This window comes from Eretmochelys imbricata, chromosome 15, assembly GCF_965152235.1.
Source record: "Eretmochelys imbricata isolate rEreImb1 chromosome 15, rEreImb1.hap1, whole genome shotgun sequence".
Lineage (NCBI taxonomy): Eukaryota > Metazoa > Chordata > Testudines > Cheloniidae > Eretmochelys > Eretmochelys imbricata.
Window position 1 is genome coordinate 28,025,185 of NC_135586.1, and position 21,937 is coordinate 28,047,121.

Genomic DNA, 21,937 nt, shown 5'->3' on the forward strand with positions numbered 1-21,937 from the left:
GTATATTTACTTTGGGGCTTTTCTTTTTAAACATAAGTTAATAATAATTCTTTTTTGCTGATCAGTTATTTTAAATCTGGCTGAGTTTTCAGCACGTTCGAAACTATACAGGAAACTTTACTCCCAGTTTCCTTGCATTTGCTTTAGTCACCAGGTATCAATTCGTTTTGCATATTAAGTGTGGGAACAGTCATTGCTGCACCTAGATTTAGAGACCATATCAGTTGATAGTCTGGACACAATTTAAGTTTTATTTTACACGATTTCACAAAATCTACCATGAGTAGAATTCTTTCTATGTATGTGTTGAATCCCAACTACAGTATATGAGGAGACCCAGACTGTGAAACTGACTTCATAAACATGTAAATATAGTGTCACAGGCCTGGCTGAGTGACACGCAATACTGAAGCAAATAGCAGAGGGAAAAGGAAATCAAAACTGTACAATTCTGTGGATTTCAGTCCACTAGGATGTTTTGTAAGGAAGGAATTTCTTTTTTTAAATCTTTTTTTTTTTTAATAATACACTTTTCCTATATATGCCAACTCACATTTTTGCACTGACAGAACTCCAGAAGTTCACTCATAACTTAGGCTTGTTTTATAGCGCTCACTGAGGAAGGAAAGACAATTCATACATGAAGAAAATCAGATCTATGTTTTTAAAAGTTATGGCTGTTTAAAGTCATCCTGTTAACATCTGGATGTTGGATCATTTTCTATTCACCTTTCCTTGTATGTGTTTTACTAGAAAAATCAGTATCTATTAAGATAATATATTATTATTATAATAAAGGCATCTTTCATCTCAAAGCATTCTCAAAGCGTTTTAATAGCTACATACCCTGTACATAGGACACGCCTAGCAGTGAAATGTCATCCCCCCCTGGAATGTGGTTGCTGTTTAACAATGCACAGCAATATTACGCAATAATTTAGGACAGGAAATTAAGGAAAATGTCTGTATTTTAGATATTTTTCATTTTAAAGTGCCCATCAGTGGTTTCTAAGCTAATATTGTATCCCGTGGTAAGTGCAGTATTTGTGGAGACAGTATGTACTTCCCGAAATTGGAATTTGGACAGGACATTGGGGTTAACATCTTTCCTATTGTGAAAATTGAGTAGGGATGGCTGCTGAGCATAACAGTCAAGACCGCAGTTTTGCATTTCAGCTGCAAGATGACACTTCCAGGAGTTCCGCCCGCCTTTAGCACAAGATCAGACGATTGGTGTAGTACTGACTAGGGAAAGAGTGCCGCCTCTGGAGTCACCTGCACCATGAGGATTCCCTGAAGGCCTCCCATCCAAGTACTGACGTGACCCTGCTTAGCTTGGTTGATCTGACAAGATCACAGCTGAGGCAATATGTCTGCAGAACAGTGATTCATCAGATTAGGTCATAGCCTCTCTACCAGTCCCGCTCTACCACTGTTTAGGTGTGTGCAGCAGACTTGTGGTCCTTTGTTTCATTTATTGCACTGCATGTTAGTCACACGCTCATTCATACTTGTGTCCTCCATGTCCAGAACTGTCCTGATATTCATGAACGAGAATTACAGTGGCCTTGTGCATACCTGTCTTGATCGTATGTTGTCATAGGTAATTGAATCTTGCCGGGAAGGGATATGCAAACCAGACCCTCGTATCTATACATTATGCTTGGAGCGCTTGGGTGTTCAGCCAAAGGAATCCATCTTCCTTGATGATATTGGGCAGAACTTGAAAGCAGCCGCTCAGCTTGGCATTAACACAGTGAAGGTACAAAGCAGCACCCTTAGGGGTGCATAGGGACAGTTGTTGGTAGAACATTTATTGTCTTAAATATTTTGGTTTGGTTTCTAAATCCAAATTCTGCATTTGACATGAATGTGTTTAATATTTTCACACAGTGGCATTCGATACAGATTGCCATGCTTCACGCATTGAACATGTCCATTGTCCTGCATGACACCAGTAAGCCAAATAACCACAGGGTTAATGCAGGGGTAACTGTGGATGCCAAGATTGTAGGGTTCCATGTCCAGCTCTGCCGCCAACTCCCTGTGGGCCTTGGGCAAGTCACTTCTCCCTCCCTGTGCACCTCGGTTCTCCATCTGTTAAACAGCAGTAATGACACCTGCCAAACATGGGATTGTGAGGCTTCATTAACTAGCCCTGTGGAAGCTAGATAAGCCTCATGTAAATGTCACCTGGGGTTGGCTAACTTCCAAACGATGGTGAGGAGGTGGAAGGGTAAGGATGGGACTCCTTGATGGACTGAGTTCTGACCTCCCTCTGCCTGTCCCACTGTGATCACAGCTTGTGCTTGCAATATGATCATCCTCTCCCCATTGGAATTGCTTCCCCTTCCCCTTGGACAGAAACCAGGCAAAATGTAGCTGCTTAGATCAGGAAAGGGAAGGCAGTGTTGGTGCTACCTTCGGTATAGTATCATAGTAGATGCTACAGAGCAGTCACAAGGATGCAGAGCCCTGTCTTTGCCAAGAGATCAGAATCTAATTAGCTATTTATCATACAACTTTTTCTCGCCGGTATCAGGTTGATGACCCAGAAGCAGCTCTCAAAGAGTTAGAAACCTACTTGGGCTTCCCTTTGCGAGGATTTGTTCCACAGACTCGCTTAGTGAGACCAACAATGGAAATTCCAAAAGGTCCCCTACAGAAGTACCTGGAAGAGGTCATAGGTGGCCAGACAACCGGTATTTTAGCTCTTTTATACTTTACAACTTTAAAGGTCACAAATTCTGGGTCTGTTGGCTCTTTCCAGCATAAGACAAAAAGACTTTTAAAAATATTAATAGTATCAACTACTGCAAAGCCACTCTCATTGTTTAGGTACCTTTCCAAGCTCTTTGTGAAATGCTAGGCTGTTTAAAACATTGTTATTGGTATTTACCTGGATAGTTAGAGGAAAACCTACTCTGTGACTATGCTGAATTCTATGCCCATGCATCTGCCTATACAGTGAGTATCTGTATTGTGTAGCATTGTGCTCCCTGACCAAAAGCTTCTAGACATTGCATCTTTCTTAAAAGGCATTTGTTGTTTATAGTGGTTCTTCTCCAACACTTGTAAAATTGGTAAAAGCCAGTGAATGATGCTCCCTGGCAGGAGGTCATTTCTCTGCCAGGAGATTCCAGCTGCTGCCTCAGGCACACAGGTATTACATAGCCATTTAGGACCACAATGTAAACACCTCATCATCTAAAAAGTCTAGAAATTAAAGTATTGGATTAGGTCAAGTTTTAAAGCAACAATGTCAGATTCAAAGTCATGTTTCAATACAAGAAAGTACCTTATCTGGACTATTAATAACTACTAAGATTATTTAAAGAGAGAGAATTCAACACATCTAGTTTCCTTTTCATTATTCATGCTATTTGTTTACTTGCATACTTCCTTCTGCTTGGACAATGAAAATAGATCAGTTAACGTTGGTTTCTAGTCAGTTTCATTTCTGGGTTTTCTTGCACTAGCACAGTTGTGCAACTTTTGGGTGGCAAGCATTGCATGGGTAATATTTAACTAAATTTCTAAAAAACCCACCTTTATATTTAAAAACAAATAATGAAAATATTTCTTTTGACATTCGGCTTGAAAAACTTTATACGTTGAATTTCTGCTGCTTGACAATTATCCTTTTGAGTAGGGCTTGGAGGACCCGTTTACAGAAATCCAGAATCCTAGCATTTGCTTGTCTGAACCACACCTGACGCTTTTTTAAAGCTCTGTATTGGTTTGGAGTTTAAAAAGCAGTATTTTTAAAACCTTAAGATAGTCCAAGTTCCTTGGATCTAGTTGTAACTGGTGCAAAACCAATATTCAACTTTGCTTCTTCCTTCTGCCATTAGATTTCCAGAATCTCACCTCTATTTCAAGCCAGGAGAGGGGCTGCAATATTAAAGAAATTGCACCATTGACTTAGAAGCTATGCCCTTATGGGTCACACTTTGTGTAATATGCTGTATTAGTCAAACAAAGACACCAGTGTTATGTAAATGATGTTGAAGTGCATTTATATGGTATTCTGAAACCTAACTGTCAAAGACTGCAGATCATATGTGTACAGTTTACAAGAAAAAAGGATGATTTTCTAACTGCAATCAGACCCTGCGATTAAAGTGCCAAACTGAGGTCTTTTCAGCTCATATATTGTCACCCGTAAGAAAGATTTTGAAAATACACGTTAGTGAACAATTCTGTTGATGAAGGAGACAGAATAGAATCCCTCTTACGTGTCAGCTCTGCAGGAATAAAATGCAGTAAAAAATGATTTTCATCATTAAAATCAGCAGCTCTGACTCTGAAAATGCACAAGGAGCAGATCTGCTGAGCCAGAAGGGACCATTTTTACAGTCACTTTTCTAGCTGACTGCACTTTAAATTGGAGAATAATTCATGCTGTCAGCAGTTACTGCAGATTACAAGATCAGATTGATCAGATGACTACTAATTAATAGTTGAAATACTAGTGGAGTATGTTAGTGATTAAGGCTGGGAGCCAAATGTGCTGCCAGGTGAGAGGATCAAAGTTCACAAGCAAGCTCACACCTCTGTGCTGAGGAGCTGACCCTGTCTGTTCTGGGACTGGAGCAGTGCAGAGCTGTGTGGTCCTCACGCTCCTATTGCTAAAGACTGGGTCTGGAGTAGCCATAGAAATGTCTGATTGTCCCGTTTGGTGTAGGAATCATGCTGGTACTACTAAAGATGAAGAGAAGAAGGGATGGCTGAGACTGTAAGGGGAATATGGCTAAATGGAATGACAAAGTAGGGAAATCCCTGAACAAGGGAACCTGCAAGGTGCAGAGTATTCTGTCCCCAAACCAGTAAGAATGTGCTTAACTTTGAGCATGTGAGTAATCCTACTGCCTTCACTGAAAATATGCACCTACTCGAAGTTATTTATATATGTGAGTGTTTTGCTGGATCAGGGCCAGTGTGCTCAATACTTTTCCGGATAAAGCCTTTAGAGCAGGAATGGCATGTGAAAGGAGCTTCTAGCTTGCTTTTCTGGATACAAGGCAGAGGGCTTTAAGCCTCAAGCAAACAGGTGCGTTCTGTACTAGCTGCAGTTTCCAAATGGTCTTCAGATGTTCCCCCCACATTCAGAACTTATTGCAGTGATCCAGTCTTCAGTGACAAAGGCCCAAACGATTGTAGCGAGCTCTACACTTTGCAGTGTTCAGCTCTTATTAATGCAGAATAATAGCTCCTTTCCCTTGCTCTGGGAAACAACCTGTGCTTAGAACTTCCTGATGGGAGGAGCTGGGGAGGAGCGCTGGGCAAAAAATACAGAGCAAAAGTCAAGCAGATTTCTGGCCCTCTGCCATCCAAGAGTGACCACTGTCACTCAATAGGGCCCCATACTGATTCCATAACAATGGGGCAGTGCTCAGTCTTCTGCTGATGCAAATTACAGTCTTTAGCTCTGTCCATTTTAGAGTAAAATAAAACATGGGAAAGAGATGAGAAATAATTTCAGTTCCTGTACTTTTCTCTTCATTGATCATTCCTTTTCAAACTTTCAGGTCCTCTGATATTACGACAGTTCAGTCATGGACAATCTAACCCCACTTACTATATCAAGTTTGGGGATCGTAACTTAGTCCTCAGGAAGAAACCTCCTGGCAGCCTACTTCCATCTGCTCATGCTGTGGAGAGAGAGTACAGGTGAAAAGGCACAGTGTGCTACAGAATCGTTCCCAGTTCTGGCCGGCCAACATAGGTGCTCTCTGATTATTGTAACACAATTCCAAATGTGCACATCCTGTAGACAGTGCTGTTTTCCAGTCTCACCTTTTCTATTCCAAGTCCTGCTCCACGAGAGTAGCTGTCAGTAGGAAACTGGCAGGCTTAGGACACATGAAGGAAAGAGATCCTTTTTTGTAGTGTATGTGACAGGCATATTCCTCTTAGCACATTTAAGGAAGTGCTACGTGTGATTCAGGAGGTTCAGTCTGCGTTAATACTGCCCCAGGGAATCGGCATGGCATTACAAGGCACTGTCCTGCAGGTGGTGCCTCCTTTACGATGATGCGTAAAACTGAGCTCCTGCTAATTCGCGCTCGGAGAGTGCACACTGCAAGCGTTGTGGGGTGGTAGCCTCTTTGACTTAGAATGTAATTACTCTTGTTGGAAGTAGACTGTCTGGTTAAACTCACCCTGCAGCTTCAGTAGGACCCAAGATGCCTCCACTTTATGATGATTCTGTGGATGTCTAGATTTCACAGTCCTATTCAGGAATAGACCACAAGTCTCGCCCCACCCATACTTGATGTGAAGGAGAATCGCCTGTAGCCATAGTAGTATTAAGACGTATAGCCTCTGGCCTCCAAAGGGTGACATACTTGGCAAGTCTGACCTTCTGTCCAGCAGAGGGGCAGTGGCACATATATACACTTCACAATTTAGACAGGGAATTGCAAAATATTGTTTCGGTAATGTTGTGTGCTTCTAAATAGTTATGCTCCACCCCAGAGGTGGCTGCATTTCAGTGGTGGAGGAAGTGATTCCTCTCTGTGTGTATGTTAAAGTGCTTTGAGATCCTGCTAGGTAAAAGGTGTTGTATACATGTAAGCCAGTAATAAAGTGGGGATGAATGCTAAATATTACATTAATAGCATGATTCCATTTCTATATGTCCATCTAGCACCAGGGTTCTCAAACTGGGGGTCGTGACCCCTCAGGGGGTCACGAGGTTATTATGTGGGGGGGTCGTGAGCTGAAAGCCTCCACCCCCAAGCCCCGCTTCACCTCCAGCATTTAATAGTGATAAATATAAAAATAGTGTTTTAATTAATAAGCGGGGAGTTGTACTCAGGCTTCCTGTGTGAAAGGGGTCACCAGTACAAAAGGGAGAACCACTGATCAAGCATGTTACGATCGTATTTTAAAGACCAAGAACAGCACCTTTTTTAACACCACCAATACGGCAGGCAAAAAATGATCAATTCTTTCTCTCCTGACAAAGTCTCTCTGGGTTGCTTGTCCTGGCAGGGTACTGAAGGCTCTTGCTGAGGCCGGAGTTCCTGTTCCTAAAGTGCTCGCACTCTGTGAAGATTCAAGGTGATTTTTTTTTTCCAATTTGCATCAAAAGTAAGTGACAGTTGTTAGACACTTCCACTCCCAGTTTATAGCAGAGCAGAGGAGGAGGCAGCTGTCAGACTCAAAGGTGACAGAAGCTGTAGAAAATCCTTGTTAGATAGATAGAACTGTTCATGTGGAAAGAAACAGCAAAGGTGCAGTAACTTCAGTGACCGTGTCAGACCTGTGAAGAAGTGTTGAAACCAACCCAGGAGGAAGGACCCCTGTCTTGGCTGTTTGTGGAGGAGACAGGTAAAAGGCACGGTTTGTGTGGCCAGTGGAGAATGTCTTACTGCAGATATGTTGAAATATTGGGCATTTGTGTTTTGGATGGTCCTGCCTGTTTCTGGCCTCTAATGATCCCCTCACACTTCTTGCAAAAATAGTGGTGTTAACTAGGTGTTCTGACCCAATTTCCACTCAGATAATTCCATTCTGCCTGCCAGTTGGGTATATTAATTTTGTTTCCCACTCTATTCTATAGCATTGCTAGGTGCTGTTAAACAGCTGCCATGATCTGCCCTGGAAGTTGCTGTAATTCAGTGGTGGATGACGCTTCACCTATGTATCCCTTGTCCTTACCTCACAAAGGTCTTTTGTGGCTTAACTAATAATTATTGTGAAGCACTTTGAATTCTCCAGATGAAAGAGGTTATAGAAGTGCAAAGCACCATAACATATTATTATTCAGCTTGTTTTGGGTGTGTCTTGAGTATTTTATTTTTGCAATTAATTAAAATCGCTCTTACGCTCTGAAAAGAGACTGCAAAAATGGCAGAATGGCACTCCCTGTGTGGTTCCAGATCATATATGCTCAGGTTCCAAGTAACAAGATGATTTTTCTACCTGCCAGACCTGCAAACTCGCCCGGAGAGCTAAAGCTGAGTTCTTTCTGGCTTTTGCATCATCATAATCATCAACAAAGATTCTGCAACTAGAACTTTGGTTAATAATTCTTACAGGATCTTGCATAAAAAGGAATAGAATCTGTCTCCCTCTCCCATTGCTGTGCTGATTTTGCAAGACTAATAGGTGTAAACAGTAGCACAAACTTGCTTCTGATCCTAAAGTCAGCCCCTCTGTTGAGAGAGGCATTATTTTTACATAATCACGTTTCTAACCTTAATTGCACTTTTGTTTTGTACTGATATTTACATCAGATGGTTATAATGGTTAACTGAGTTCTGTCGTTATTTATTATAACTATTCTGATTTTTGTTCGTTAGGCATAAACACTGTGCTCTGCACAGAACAAATCCGAGAATTAGAGCATGTTCAGACTTGGCAATAACTTCTATACACTGATGCAATAGATGCAGGAATATTCCACTCATCTCTGAGGCCTGTCACTGAAATACAGTTGTTTCAATTCTGTCATTCTAGTATCATTGGCACCTCATTCTATCTGATGGAATACTGCACTGGCCACATCTACAAGGACCCCTCTCTTCCTGGCCTGGACCCTGGCCAGCGGAGGGCTATTTACATGGCTATGAACAAAGTCCTTTGTAAAATCCATAGAGTAGACCTCAAAGTGGCTGGACTGGAGGATTATGGGAAGCATGGTGAGAAGGAAATTTGCTGTCATACTCTTCCTGTGTGTTAGTTTTTAAAGGGGTGTGGTCACATAAGGCCAAATCCTTAGGGCAGTGGTGGGGAAGGGGAGCTGTCCAGCAGCATGACGGATCCTCAGGCCAGTCAAGGGTGCATGGAACAGTGGCTTGAGATGCTCCAGGAGTCAGTGTTTTTTGGAAGTAGACTCCAGAACTTCCTCCCATTGGCCCTTCCTGCCAGTAATTTGTTTGCTATCATCGTGACTGGGCTCCCTCAGATCCTGCCCCAGAGGTTCAATAGTACCTCTCGCAGAGCCGCCTCTGGGGGCAGAGGAGTCCTGCTGAGCAGCTGCGCCAGGATTTGGCCGTTGTTGGAATTATAGTTTTTGTTTAGGATCCCAGTTATTTGTAACCAGTTGAAATATCTAATCCATCCCCTGCCAGGAAACGATGCAGTGCCCAAACAGAGAACAGATTGGGTCCTTAACCCAAACCAGGGGAGTGTCTGTAGTAGAGGAGGAGACTCCCTTCTTGAGACAGCAACAAAACATGACTTGGGTGACCATCTCATCATAAGCCAATCTACATGATGCTCTACCTATCCTGCTCCTTAAAGCTGCCAGGTGTAAAAAAGGTGACAGCTATTTCTGCTTCACCAGACTTACAGGACCAAAGGCAGCCTGAGCAGAAGCAGGCAAATCTCCTGGGCTGCTGGGAGTTCTGCCCAATTATTCTGGGACTGATTGTGGCCCATGGCTGCAGCAAAACGCTCTCTTGGAGAAGTGTACGTTTGTCTGGTTGGATGGAGACTGGCTTTGTTTTTGGCGGTTAGACTGTTTCCAGATGCAGCTCTTTTGTGGTTATTTTCAAAGGCCTCCTTTTATTTGGAACTATACCCCAGAGACTTAATTCCCTTGGTTTTAGGTAACTATGTTCAACGGCAAGTTCAAACCTGGACGAAGCAGTATCGAGCCACAGAAACCCACACTATTCCTGCCATGGAGAGACTCATTGAGTGGCTCCCATTGCATCTCCCAGGGAACCAGAAGACCACAGTTGTGCATGGAGATTTCAGGTACTAACTGTCTGCCAGCACCCATTTGGACAAGGCACTCTGTGTTACCTAGGGAGGAAGAAAGGGGGATCTCCGAGAACCCCCCAGCACGATGCTCCAGTGATATTTGAAAAGGAAGCTGAAGCTCTGCTCTGTTCAGCAGTTCTGTTCTGAGAGCTCACAAGAGCTCCATGCAGCATTTCGCTCCCCATTGCCTCTGCCTAGTGCATTTGTAGCAGATTAAAGCGGTGTGCGTTCTGGTGCAGAGGAGTGCAATCTAGTAATTTAGGGAACTAGAAGTCAGGACACCTGGGTTCTAGTCCCAGCTTTGCTTTTGGATCAGCAGTTTGGATTCTCTTTCGGACTCAGCCACTGCAAAGCGGCACCATTGCTGATCTCAGCTTAATTGAGACATAACATTGGGGATTAGATGATGTTTTCTGCCTCACTCTTAGCAGTGAGAGAAAGAACCTTGTGATGTGAAGTGTAAAATAGTGAGAGTTTACCTAGATCCGTGTTTCTGATGGAGCCTTGCCTGTCTGGCAGCGGGTGAGCTAATGCCACAGTATTACAAAGGAGATCACCCTTCAGTAATACGATGGATGCAGGTGGGGAGGTCAAAATTCTGACTGGTGAGAACTACTTTCATCATGAGCTAAAAAAATTGCCTGGAGCATGAACTACATTTGTCTCTTTAAAAGGTCAAAGGGGATAGGCTGGCTTGCAGATCTGTGCACCACTGCCGTCTGCTGGAGCACGACACAGCTACCTCTCTGTAACACTTCAATCTACTGGCTGAACAATTGTTATTTATTATTTGTATTACCGTAGTGCTTAGGAGCCCTAGTCATGGACCAGAACCCCTTGTGCTTGACTCAGTACAAACTCAGAACAAAGCCCCAAAGAGCTTACAATCCAACTATAGGAGCTGCTCCTCTAACCTGTAGAAATTAGGGCTGGAAAGGACCTGTTATCTCCCATGTAGGCTGTGCCCTGGGAGCCAGGGCAGGATTGGCCCCTATAAATCGTTCCTAGTTCTAAGTGCCTGGGAAGTGGCATGCAGTCTATAAATAAATAAGCAGCAATGACCTGACTGCTCTGCTCCTACCTTTCCCCTCCAGTAGAGTATCCTACTCTAATCTGTCCGACTCTCCCCTGTCTTAATATCATCCCATTGTGACTAATTATACCTCTTGGATGTTCCCATCCAGCCTTGCAGACAGCTCTCATTCGCTTGCCTGGCAAGGACCTGGATTAGGGGAGCTCATGGCTCTTCCTTTGCATTTCTGATGCTGCATGATGGATCCAAATGGCAGATCACTAACTCATCCAGGCATGAAGCATTACAGTTTCCTTCACCAATAAAACTCCTATTTGGGAGTGGAGTGAATGCGTTCTTTGCATCTCAGCAGGAGCCTTTCACACCCCCATATCATAGCCAACCTCTGTGCAAACTCTTGGAAGCCTCTACACCACACAAAAAGTCAGCAGACAACAGTTTGGGATCTTGAATCAATAACAAATGACAAGTGTTGGCTTAAAGTGACCAATAAATCCATTTTGAAATTGACCTGAAGTCTGTCATTTTCCAGTTGGCAGGTACCATAGTTTCTGTTAATAATCTGAGATCCTAAACTGTCTTGTTTATTTTTTAAACCACGTCAGTTCACAGTTAACCAGCCAGAAGGTTGAACAACATAAGCCTCTTCTGTCCATCACTTTCCAGAGCTGAGCTCTCCGCTTCCACAGCCCTCCCAAGGGAGCTAGTGATAGGGAATCGATCCCCCAGCTAGCACAGAGTTCCAGGTCACTTGTTTAACTGAAACTAAGCGATTGTCAGGAAAGCATCTCCCTCTGATGAGTTTTTTTTCTCTTAGGACTTATCTAAACCCTTCCCCTTTCTGATCCAGGCTGGATAACCTGATTTTTCATCCAGAGGGTCCAGAAGTCCTTGCTGTCCTCGACTGGGAACTTTCTACCTTAGGAGATCCCATCTCAGATGTGGCGTACAACTGCATGGCCCACTATCTGCCTTCTCACTTTGATATATTGAAAGGTACAATGTGTCCTCCTGGGGAACACACAATTTGCTTCCTATTTTGAACGTTTTACAAATAAAGAGCTGGGAAACATTATTTAGAAACTGCCAGGACATTGTGAAGGGTGCTCAGCTGGAAATTTGACTCAGTGCTTCAGACAAGGGCTCCCTTTCTTGTCTCATCCCATCACTCCCACCTCTACCTTTTCTTACCTCCCTAAAGAATCCTCTTCTCTCCTTGGTGTTAACATCTTCAGATATGTATAGTTGATTCTTGTGTCCGATTGCTTAGCCTCGCTGAAAATATTTAGCCCTTCTAATCTTCTCAGTACTCAATCCTTCCAACCCCCTAACATTTTTTGTTACTGTTCTTTGAACTTCCTTCTGTTTGTCAGTATCCTTTTAATATGAAGGTGCCCAGAAGTGAACACAGTATTCCTGTCATTGTTCTGGTTGCGGAACCATTGAGAGAGCAACTGTCACCACTCTGCTTTGTGATGTGATGTCTCTGTATTTAGCCCCAAAGCAACATGGGACTAGAAAATACAGGTGTTGGGGCCAGCAGCATGAAGGATTTGAGGAAAACCTTGGTTTGCAGATTGTAAATGCCACTTAAAATAAAAAAGGTTTTGATCCCCCCCTCCTTCCCTCATCCCTGCTGCTCTGTCTTTATCAAAACCAAAGTCATCTTAAAACTCTGGAAGTCATTTTCTGCAAAAATGGATTGAAGCAAAGATCTTTTCTTTCGGGCTGAAATTCTGTGAGCCGTGCTTCAGACCAAAAGGATTTTTGTCCCATTTATAAACTCCATGAAATTAGAGGCTTATAAAAAAGAGTCACAACAGTAGTGGTATTGCAAAGCCAGAGATTAGAAAGATCAGAAATTTACTGCTGCGTCAAGTAGGAAGAAGATTAACAGAGGAAAAATGGCCCCTGATGAAATTCAAAGCTGCCCAGGACACATTCAGAATAGTTAGTGAGTAGTGCAGGAAGTTAGTTCTGTTTGTACTCAGATTCAGTAGAAACCACCATAACTGGCAGTGGTTTTGTTCTTTTTATAAGAAGAGTGGTTTGGGATAAAGATATTGCAATCACATGCTACCTGCCTTGCTAAAGACCAAATCCCTATAGAGACTTGTCAGTCTTCTTCTGCCAATGTAAATTCAAGTATCTGTTAGAGGCAGAGGGTAACTTCACCTCATTTTAGCTTAGTCCTGAGCCTCTCCAGAGCTAATTTGTCCCTGGTTATAGGTGGTCTTATGATTCAGACACACCAGAGTTTAGAACCTGAGAGCAGAAAGGCCATAGCTTTATCCACTGAGCATGTGTGCCAGTCATGAAACTAACGGAATCCGTAGAACTGTCTGTCTCTCTTTGAGAACGCCGCCTGTCTAGTCATGGTTATGCCGGATCCTTTTTCAGGTTTGAAGGACTGTGATGTAATGCAGTTGGGAATTCCCACAGCAGAGGAATATTTTCAGATGTATTGTGGGCACATGGGAATTCCACCCATCGAGAACTGGAATTTCTACATGGCCTTTTCCTTTTTCAGAGTGGCCGCGATCTTGCAGGGTGTGTACAAACGGTCGCTCACAGGTGAGAAAATGAAACAAGCCAGCCCCTGAATGTTCAATTGATGCCACATGTATTAGGATGGAGGCTTATCTATCCTCTATATGCTGCAGCTACTAGAGGGTGACATGAACACACATACAGGAATGGTGTTCCTAGCCTCTGTTTGTCAAGGGTGGAGATGGATGGCAGGAAAGAGATCACTTGATCATTACCTGTTAGGTTCACTTCCTCTGGGGCACCTGGCATTGGCCACTGTCAGTAGACAAGATACTGGGCTGGATGGACCTTTGGTCTGACCCAGTCTGGCCATTCTTATGTTCTTACTGTCCACCCACAACCACACTGAAGAGATGTCAGTGCTGTACCAGTGTAGTAGTGTTTAACCACTAGCCCGGGAAACGATCTCCGACTTTAATTACAGACGTCAGTACAGTAGCTTGTGTAGCAGTATTGTACCTCTAGAGGGCATCATAACTATACATTTTGAGCCCCTCTGAAATTCTGGCCAGTAGAAGGCAATAGTGACTTACACAGTGTGGCAGGATCGAAGGACAAATGTAGCAGGTTTTTCTAGAAGGGCTAGGGTTGCTTGTGGCCGCAGTTTAGAGCTGGACATCAGGAGACCTGGGTTCAAGTCCCAGCTCTGCATCCGAATCTCTTTGTGATGATGGGCAAGTCACTCAGGGGTACCTTTACAGTCAGACTGAGCACTGCCCCCACTTTTTATAGTCAAATCCATGCCAGTAGAGCCTATGCCTGCGAAAAGAATGTAATTGGAGGGGCACACACTCGGATGTGGCACAGTCTGCGAGGCTGTGTTCCTTTGGGATTTGCCTTGATGATGATACTCTGATTTCCACTTGCATTTCAGTTTCAGGCCCAAAGGGTGCCATCCTGAAAATGTACCCTTCCTCAGAGGAGTGATGGGGGACTTAATTCCTCTATGTCTGTGAGGTGTGGGAGAGGGGCAAAAGGTTATGATTCAAAGAGAGCTCACAACAATATTACAGAACAAATCCTCCCCTTGCATAGACCTTGGAAGGCTTTGGAATGGAGGCTAGTTCGAATGCCAAGCAGCGGGCTGTATTTGCTCAGATATCCATCTGTAATAAAGCAGTGGTTTCTGCAAACAAACACAAAGATGGAGAGAACGGTGTGTTTTATTAGCTGTTGCTTTTTACTGCATTGCAAGGTCTGATGTGGTTTTTGGGCGGGGCTGCTGTAGGTGAGCACTAGTATATGCCTGATTGCTGCCCTCTACCCCAGAGCTGGCCGGTTTTCAGCGAGGCTGCATGTATATTGTGAAGAGCTTTGGGAGCAATATTAACCATACCCAGCACCTGGCCCACTGTTACCAGTGGAGCACGTGCCGAGTCGAGGACCAGGAAACACAGCTCAGAGTACGCCTGACCTGCTGTGCCTTGGAGGAAGGGAAGTGGGGTGACTGCTGCTGCAGATGATGGATCTGTGAACAAGAGGAGAAATTTTTGAGGGTTTGCATGAGATCACAGAAGCAAATCCCAGGCCTATGCTAAAAGCTTCCTACCAGTAGCTGGTGGTCTTGCTGGTTCACTGGCGCAGGGAAAGCACGGAAAGGGATGGACGCAATTAAAAACAACGTGCTGCCAAGTCTGTTAAGCTGAGAGAGGAATCCATAATCACCCTGGGCCCTATATAGTGTTCTTCCCCCCCCTTCACTGCAGCCCAATGCGTCCCTCTGCCTGGGCTCAGCTCTTCCCGCCGCTGTAGAATGTGCCCCTTGCTTTGCTCATTGCAGACTCACCCACGGGGGAATTCAGGGCTGAATCTAGGCACTTAGTCCTCCTAGACCTGGGCTCCTCAAACTTGACCCTACTAGGGACTCTGTTGGCAACTTGCCAGGGCGCTGATAGACTTTGTGTTTAATCCGAGAAACTGTGATATCGTTGTCATATCCCTTATAAAATAACCCTGCAGCGCCCGTGCCAAGGGCTAGTGCATGCTAGTGTTTTGGGCCTTTGCTGTTGTACTTTGTCATGTGGACTCTCCAGGCAGACGGTGGTTATTAACCACTTTCATTTCCCGCAGGTCAAGCAAGCTCAGCCGCAGCTGAAAGTGGCGGAAAGCAGGCGGAGCTCATGGCCAACTTAGCGTGGGACTTTGCTACAAAAGAAGGATTTCGAGTGTTTAAAGAATGTCCAGCTGCAAAACCTTTAGCAAGACCTTACAGTACCTGGACCAGGAATGGGGCATTCTCCAGGAGAAACTATGTCACCATGGCACCTTCCACACCAGCTCACACTTCCAAAGCTCATCTGATTCTTTCTCCTGACGGCCTTCCTGGGAGAGCCCAGGATCTTTACCACAAGCTGAGGAGATTCATGGATAGCTATGTCTATCCTGCTGAGCAGGTTCTGAGAGATCATCAGGTTTCACAGTCTAGATGGACTCCACATCCTCTTATAGAAGAGCTGAAGGTAAGTCATACTTCTGCTTAAAGTAACAATGCCTCCAAGCATGGGTCTGTAAGATGGCACATTGACTGTAAAGGTCAGCGCCCAGGATGCCTCTGCGCCAGAGCTGTGCACTTCCTGATCAAATCACTTATCTGCTCCTGTCAGTCCACAGATCCAATACAGTAAGAGAGGGGGAGCTGGAGCCTCGTCTGGCTTGCACACCATCAGTTCAATTCTGACTGCACAATCTTTATTATGGGTGGCAATGACTTAAGTGGGGAACCAGATGGACTCCCAGAGCCTAGGGAAAGTTTACAGGGCTGGGAATGAAGTTCTGGAGAGAGGCAGTAAATCCAGAGCCCACATCATCATATAAATTGACTGACTAAAGCTGCATTTTTCAGAGAAACATTTGTCCTGGGCATCTTCTGGTAGGTGTAGCCCCTCTATTGTGTCTCCCACCTTGTGGATACGAGCCAGCCCCAGCTTCTGACCCAGTTGTCTGGGCTGCATTATTTCAGTGACTTGCTCACTCAAAATCCTGTCGTGTGTATTAAACTGCCCTTGTTCCAACACAGTTCCTGACCTAATGGGCGCTGTCTTCCATTACATGTCACACCAGCTGTCTCCTGTGTTTGATCTCTTGAGCTGTGGAAGCCGGATTGAGGGAGGGACTTCTATAAGTACAGTGTAACTGTGATCTTCATTTTTATACAAGAGGGCCTCAGCATTAGGAGATTTGTCCTTGGGGCCAGAGTCTGATCACACACCACTATGTCCCCATTGACTTTAAAGGTCTTACTCCTGATTTATGCTGATGTAACTGGACAGAATCAAGCCCTTCAAGTCCAAATCATTCTCCACTTCAAAGCCATCTCTGTACTATCTTTAGTATTTATTCTTCTTATAGGCTGCAAGTGATGTTTCCATAGACCCATTGGACTAAATTCACCCCTGGTGTAACTCCATTGACTTCAATAGGCCAACACCAAGCTGAGTCTTTAGCTCGTTTCTTCCCCACAGCTTTGTGTGTTTGTCTGTTGATGAATGGGAAAGGCAGACTCAGGCCTCAGCTCTGCTCAGGAGATCCCAGCATTTTCGGGTTGTCCTTCTTGCATCTATGCCCCTTGGGAGTCCCTATGGGCAGGGAGCTGGCCCCTTACATCTAAGAGCAGAATTGTGCCCGAAGTGTCATGCTGTTCCATTCTTTAAGGACAAAGCAAAGTCTGAAGGATTGTGGAACCTTTTCTTACCCGTGGAGAATGATCCAGAAGTGAAATATGGAGTGGGCCTCACAAACCAAGAGTTTGCCCATTTGTGTGAGCTCATGGGAACATCACTGTTTGCGCCTGAGGTACCTGCTTTAAGCCTTTTCATCTGGGGTGGTGGAGGGGAAACACGCAGTCTGGGTAAGGGATTCTTAGCTAGCCCCCTGTTGCTGGAATATTTACAGGCCTATCCCCTGCCCTGCTAGTGCCCCCTGCACACATTTCCCCTCTCCCCTCCCGATTGCGCCTACCCCGACACCTGGCTGCTTTGAACCTGAATGCTAATGCTGCTTTTGCAGTGTGTATTTGTGCTATTTGGGAAGGGCCTGTGCTGGCCAGAATGTGGCCTATTGTGCGCTATGCTAGTCAGCCCAGCCCCAGCCCTGGATGGAACCTCATGTGCGGGTTTCCAGTATAGCATGGAGCCGTTCTAGCCAGGCTCCTACAAAGGGTTTCGCCCTGCCCTGCATTGCCTGGGGAGTGGGGTAGGAGCCTTTTCCCTGTTCCAGTGCACTCAGGCAGCAGCAGGGCAGGATCTCCCCAAATGCTGAAGGGAGAGCTTGCTGCAGCACACACCACACCCCGGAGGGTTGCCAGTAAGGGGACTTGGCCAGCTTCTCTGTAGTGTGCAGTTCTTTGATTTGTGTGTTCCCACTTAGTAGCTTAAAAGATAAAATTCAGCTTGGTTTTATTCTTTAAGGTTTGAGCCTCCGGGGCAGTTACAGATCATTTAATTGAGTGGAGGAGTGTGAATGACACAATGGGTGATTGATTAAAATTAAAAACTTTATTTATAGTTAGTTAAAGCCAACAGGCCTTGCACTGATCCTCACATTCTAGGATGGAATGATGACGCCAGGGTGGTCAGACCCTGGCAGGAAGAATGGGTTTAACCCTTTCTCTAAGGGTACTTTGATAATGGATGGGCATGCCTATCTGACACCAGCTCACTACCCTTTTTATAATCAATGATGATAGCGGCCCTTAAATAATGAGCATTTAATCCACCTTGTTGCTATAATTAAAGATTTTCTACATGCTCACTGACTGTTTAACTTTAAGCATCATCTCAATTAATGTGTGTAAATGCCAAACCAATCACTCTAAATAGAGAGCGCATTTTTCAAAACATTAACATTTGATTTAAAACACTTGTAAAAACCAGTTAAGATCAAACTGTGTTTACAACATGAGCTGGGGTTCTGCTGTAACTCATCTCTAACTGGCCTGTGAATTGGCTCACTTCACTTTACTCATATTTTACCTGGCCTCACTTGATTATTGTCAAGCCATTTTTAGGAAATAGATTTTTGGGTCTACTTATATTTCTATGTAACATAAGAAAACATCATCTGTATAGGCTACTGTGTGCGCTAGCCCCAGATGCATGCTGCTCCCCCTTGGCATTCTGCTGTGTGCTGGCTCGGGGACCTGTCTCTGCAATGCAGTTTCCACCCCAAGTGTAAAATCTTTGCCCTTAGCTCTGGCCTTTTGAAACCAGCATGAGCTTGTGTTGTCTAAATTTCCTGATGCTTTGGAATGGGCTTTTGGCAGGCAGAAGTAGCTGTGCAGTTTGAGGTTGACTTACAAACTCCCTTTCCCAACAAACATGCCTCTGCTGTGCTGACTGGTGCTTGGCTTTTCCCCCCTCCAGATATTCAACTGCTCTGCCCCTGACACTGGGAACATGGAGGTGCTGGTTCGATATGGGACGGAAGAGCAGAAGGAACGCTGGCTGCAGCCTCTGTTGGATGGGAAGATACGCTCGTGCTTTGCTATGACTGAGCCGCAGGTCAGTATCGCTGTCCAGTCAACCACACAATGGAGTACAGTAGAACCTTGCTGATCCACACCATACAAAGGCTCTCCCTGTTCTCAGTGCTGGCAGTTATTATACTCACTGGCCAAGGTTTTCAAAAGTGGCTCGTGATTTTGGGAGCCCAACTTGCGGCCCTTCAAAGGGACCTGCTTTTCAGAGGGCAGGTGCTCAGCAATTTCAGAAAATCACATTCATTTAAAGTATTTGTTGGAGGCACTCAAAATCACTAGTCACTTCCTAGTAATCTTGGCCACCATGTTTCTTAAGCTGTGCTCTTGGGCAGTTGGTGGTAATTATGAAGTGTAACAAAGTGTTTTAATTAAACTACTGCCTAGCTGTCAGACTCAACCAGCTGACGAGCCTGATTGGCAGAGGGGCTGGGCACCTCTTTCTAGGGGAGTTGCAGGTGCTCAGGCTTGACTCTTGGTGGTGCTGAAGTCCATTTTGTGACTACCCAGCTTTGCTTTTAGAGGTGTTTGCTCACTGGGTCGTTCAGCTGAGCTGGGGTTCCCAGCCTTTGGTGTGCATCAGCAGTGCTGTGCTGAGCTCTGCCTACTTCAGGCAATGATTTCTCGCCTCCCGAGCCACTTGATTAGAATGTCTGAAACTTCTCTCCAGCCCCTCCGAGGCTGAGAGGAGCTGACAGATTCGGAACTGAAAGTGTTTCTACTTAGGTTGCTTCATCTGATGCCACCAACATCGAATCTTCAGTCATAGAAGAAAAGGGTTTCTACATTCTAAATGGGCATAAATGGTGGATTTCAGGTACATTCCAATACACACACGGTCTCCGTCACAGGCCATGTGCTCCCATGGCTGCCTGCTGTGGCGTGATACTGTCCTGTCTGTTGGACCTTTTCTCCAGTGTGCTGATCTAAAACAGTTCTGGAAAGGGCCCTGGGCCCTGACTTGCACTCAGCCCTCGCTTATGGAGGGTCAGATTCTGATCTCAGATACACCAGTGTAAATCCAGCATAATTCCACTGTCTTGAATGGAGATACTATGGATTTATACCAGAGTAATGGAGAGCAGAACTTCTATATGCTAAACCAACAGGGACTGCAGAGTTCAGACAGCACTGTTCGGTTTCAAGCACAGTTGTGACTGTGACAGGCATTTGTGCATTAGATGCTGCTGTGACCTCTCAGGGGCCCCTCTGGGAAATGCTTTTGCTGCAGTCTTCAGCTTTATGTTAATCATTAGGAAAACATCACCTTTTTGGATGAGTTAAACAGAAAATACAGGGCATCTGGCTGGCACATGGGGTTGCTAATGGGATACTGAGGCTTTTACCTCTAGGCAGCCAGTTCTAATCTCACCTGGATCAGCAGTGACTGCAAGCTGTTATCATCCACTGGTTGCTGGCTGTGAAATGAGTCGGGTGGTCTCGGTTCAATTCCCAGTAGGCAGTAATGAGCACCTATGTTGGCAGTTCCAGCAGAGAGGCCAAGGTCTGAATGAGCCTTGAAGAGCCTTCTCCCTTCCAGGTGGTCCCTCCATGTCTTTGAGTCACAGGGATCAGTGGGGTGATGTGGGAAAGCTTGAATTTGCCTGGTAATTCCACAGTAATTGTGGATAAAGGACTTCAGAGCATTTATCAGAGCCCAGAGTTCTCATGCCAGCTCTCCTTTTTCACTAGGAGGGTGGTGAAACACTGGAATGTGTTGCCTAGGGAGGTGGTGGAATCTCCTTCCTTAGAAGTTTTTAAGGTCAGGCTTGACAAAGCCCTGGCTGGGATGATTTAATTGGGGGTGGGTCCTGCTTTTGAGCAGGGGGTTGGACTAGATGACCTCCTGAGGTCCCTTCCAACCCTGATATTCTATGATTCTATGATTCCTCTCTTCTGTTAACTCTTGAAACAAACTATTAAACCAAATAACCACGTCCTGAATTAGCTTCAGCTAAAGTGGCTGGATTTGCTCTGTTCTGTTAAAGGGCTAAGTCAAGGTTAGACACAGGCACCAAATTCACCCCGATGTGCCTTCGCTGCAATCAGTGATGTTTCCATGTGGATTAATTGGGCCTGAGATTTTCAGCACCAGTCAGTCTAGTTCTCATTGTGTCTTTTCCCGGCAGGGGCTCTGGATCCTCGTTGCCAGCTCTGTGTGTTTATGGGGAAGACCGACCCTGAAGCCCAGCGCCACAAACAGCAGTCAATGCTCTTAGTTCCCATGGACACTCCAGGCATAACAGTCACCAGGCCTCTCAGTGTATTTGGCGAAGAAGATCCCCCAGGTGAGGAAAGGAGCTAGCTCAGTTTGTAACTGACTGCCTTGACAGCTCCGCTTTGTCCACTGAATTATTCTGGTTTTGAAAGGGCACATGTTGTGTGCACCTCTGATATGCTGGCCCTAGCTTCTGTGGGACCCCACTGTGCCTTGCCTGTCCATATCCTCTGACTTGGGCATTACTGTCCTGTGGATCAGGGAACCGGGGCCCAGAGCAGGGAAACGACTTGCCGGAGGACACGTGGAGTGGTGGCAGAGCTGGGACAAGAACCTAGATCTCCTGACTCCCAGTTCTCTACATCACTCACACACACTTCCCTTGTCCCTGGTACATAGTCGAGCAGGGTTGTCTATCATCCAGAGCAGGGGACTGGGAGTCAGGGCTCCTGGGTTGTCTTCCTAGTTCTGCCACTAACTCTCAGTGGGCAAATCCCATGACTTCTTTGTGTCTCAGTTCAATAACAGCTGCCTCCCAAGGCGTCAGTGCAGTTTACTGGCTGTGTGTAAGGCTTGGGGGTGAAAGGTGTAGTAGAAACAGGCAGACCAGTGGTGTGAGAAACAATCATTCATGGAGTGTGTTACGATGCTACCTCCTTTTAAAACAAACCCTGGAATCCTGGGGCTACATTCCCTGCTACAGCCTGAGCACATTGTTAAAACATCCCAGTGACGTTAACATCACATTATATGTAATGACTTAATTAATTTTTGCAGTCAAAAAACCCTATAGATGATCTGTTGAGCTGTTGAGTCTCTAAGTGATGTTTCCTGGCTCTTTGACAAAGAGAAACCACAGCAAACCCCGTATTTCAGTCCATTTAGCATTGGACACGCTTTCTTGTCCACAGTCTGTGCATGCGGAATTACAGGCAGTGGCTGT

General features: G+C 45.1%; 1 protein-coding gene across 6 annotated transcripts in view; it reads left to right on the forward strand.

The window, feature by feature from the left end:
• ACAD10 (acyl-CoA dehydrogenase family member 10) overlaps window positions 1–21,937 on the forward strand; it is a 30,404-nt gene that overhangs the window by 4,311 nt on the left and 4,156 nt on the right. For all 6 annotated transcript variants that reach the window (XM_077834719.1, XM_077834723.1, XM_077834720.1 and 3 more), the window contains 13 exons: window positions 1,604–1,762; window positions 2,543–2,702; window positions 5,532–5,673; window positions 7,000–7,068; window positions 8,470–8,651; window positions 9,564–9,714; window positions 11,604–11,749; window positions 13,154–13,327; window positions 15,374–15,762; window positions 16,955–17,095; window positions 18,664–18,801; window positions 19,503–19,593; window positions 20,906–21,064. In XM_077834719.1, coding sequence (XP_077690845.1) covers window positions 1,604–1,762; window positions 2,543–2,702; window positions 5,532–5,673; window positions 7,000–7,068; window positions 8,470–8,651; window positions 9,564–9,714; window positions 11,604–11,749; window positions 13,154–13,327; window positions 15,374–15,762; window positions 16,955–17,095; window positions 18,664–18,801; window positions 19,503–19,593; window positions 20,906–21,064 — 2,101 coding nt within the window. The remainder of the gene's footprint in view (window positions 1–1,603; window positions 1,763–2,542; window positions 2,703–5,531; window positions 5,674–6,999; window positions 7,069–8,469; window positions 8,652–9,563; window positions 9,715–11,603; window positions 11,750–13,153; window positions 13,328–15,373; window positions 15,763–16,954; window positions 17,096–18,663; window positions 18,802–19,502; window positions 19,594–20,905; window positions 21,065–21,937) is intronic.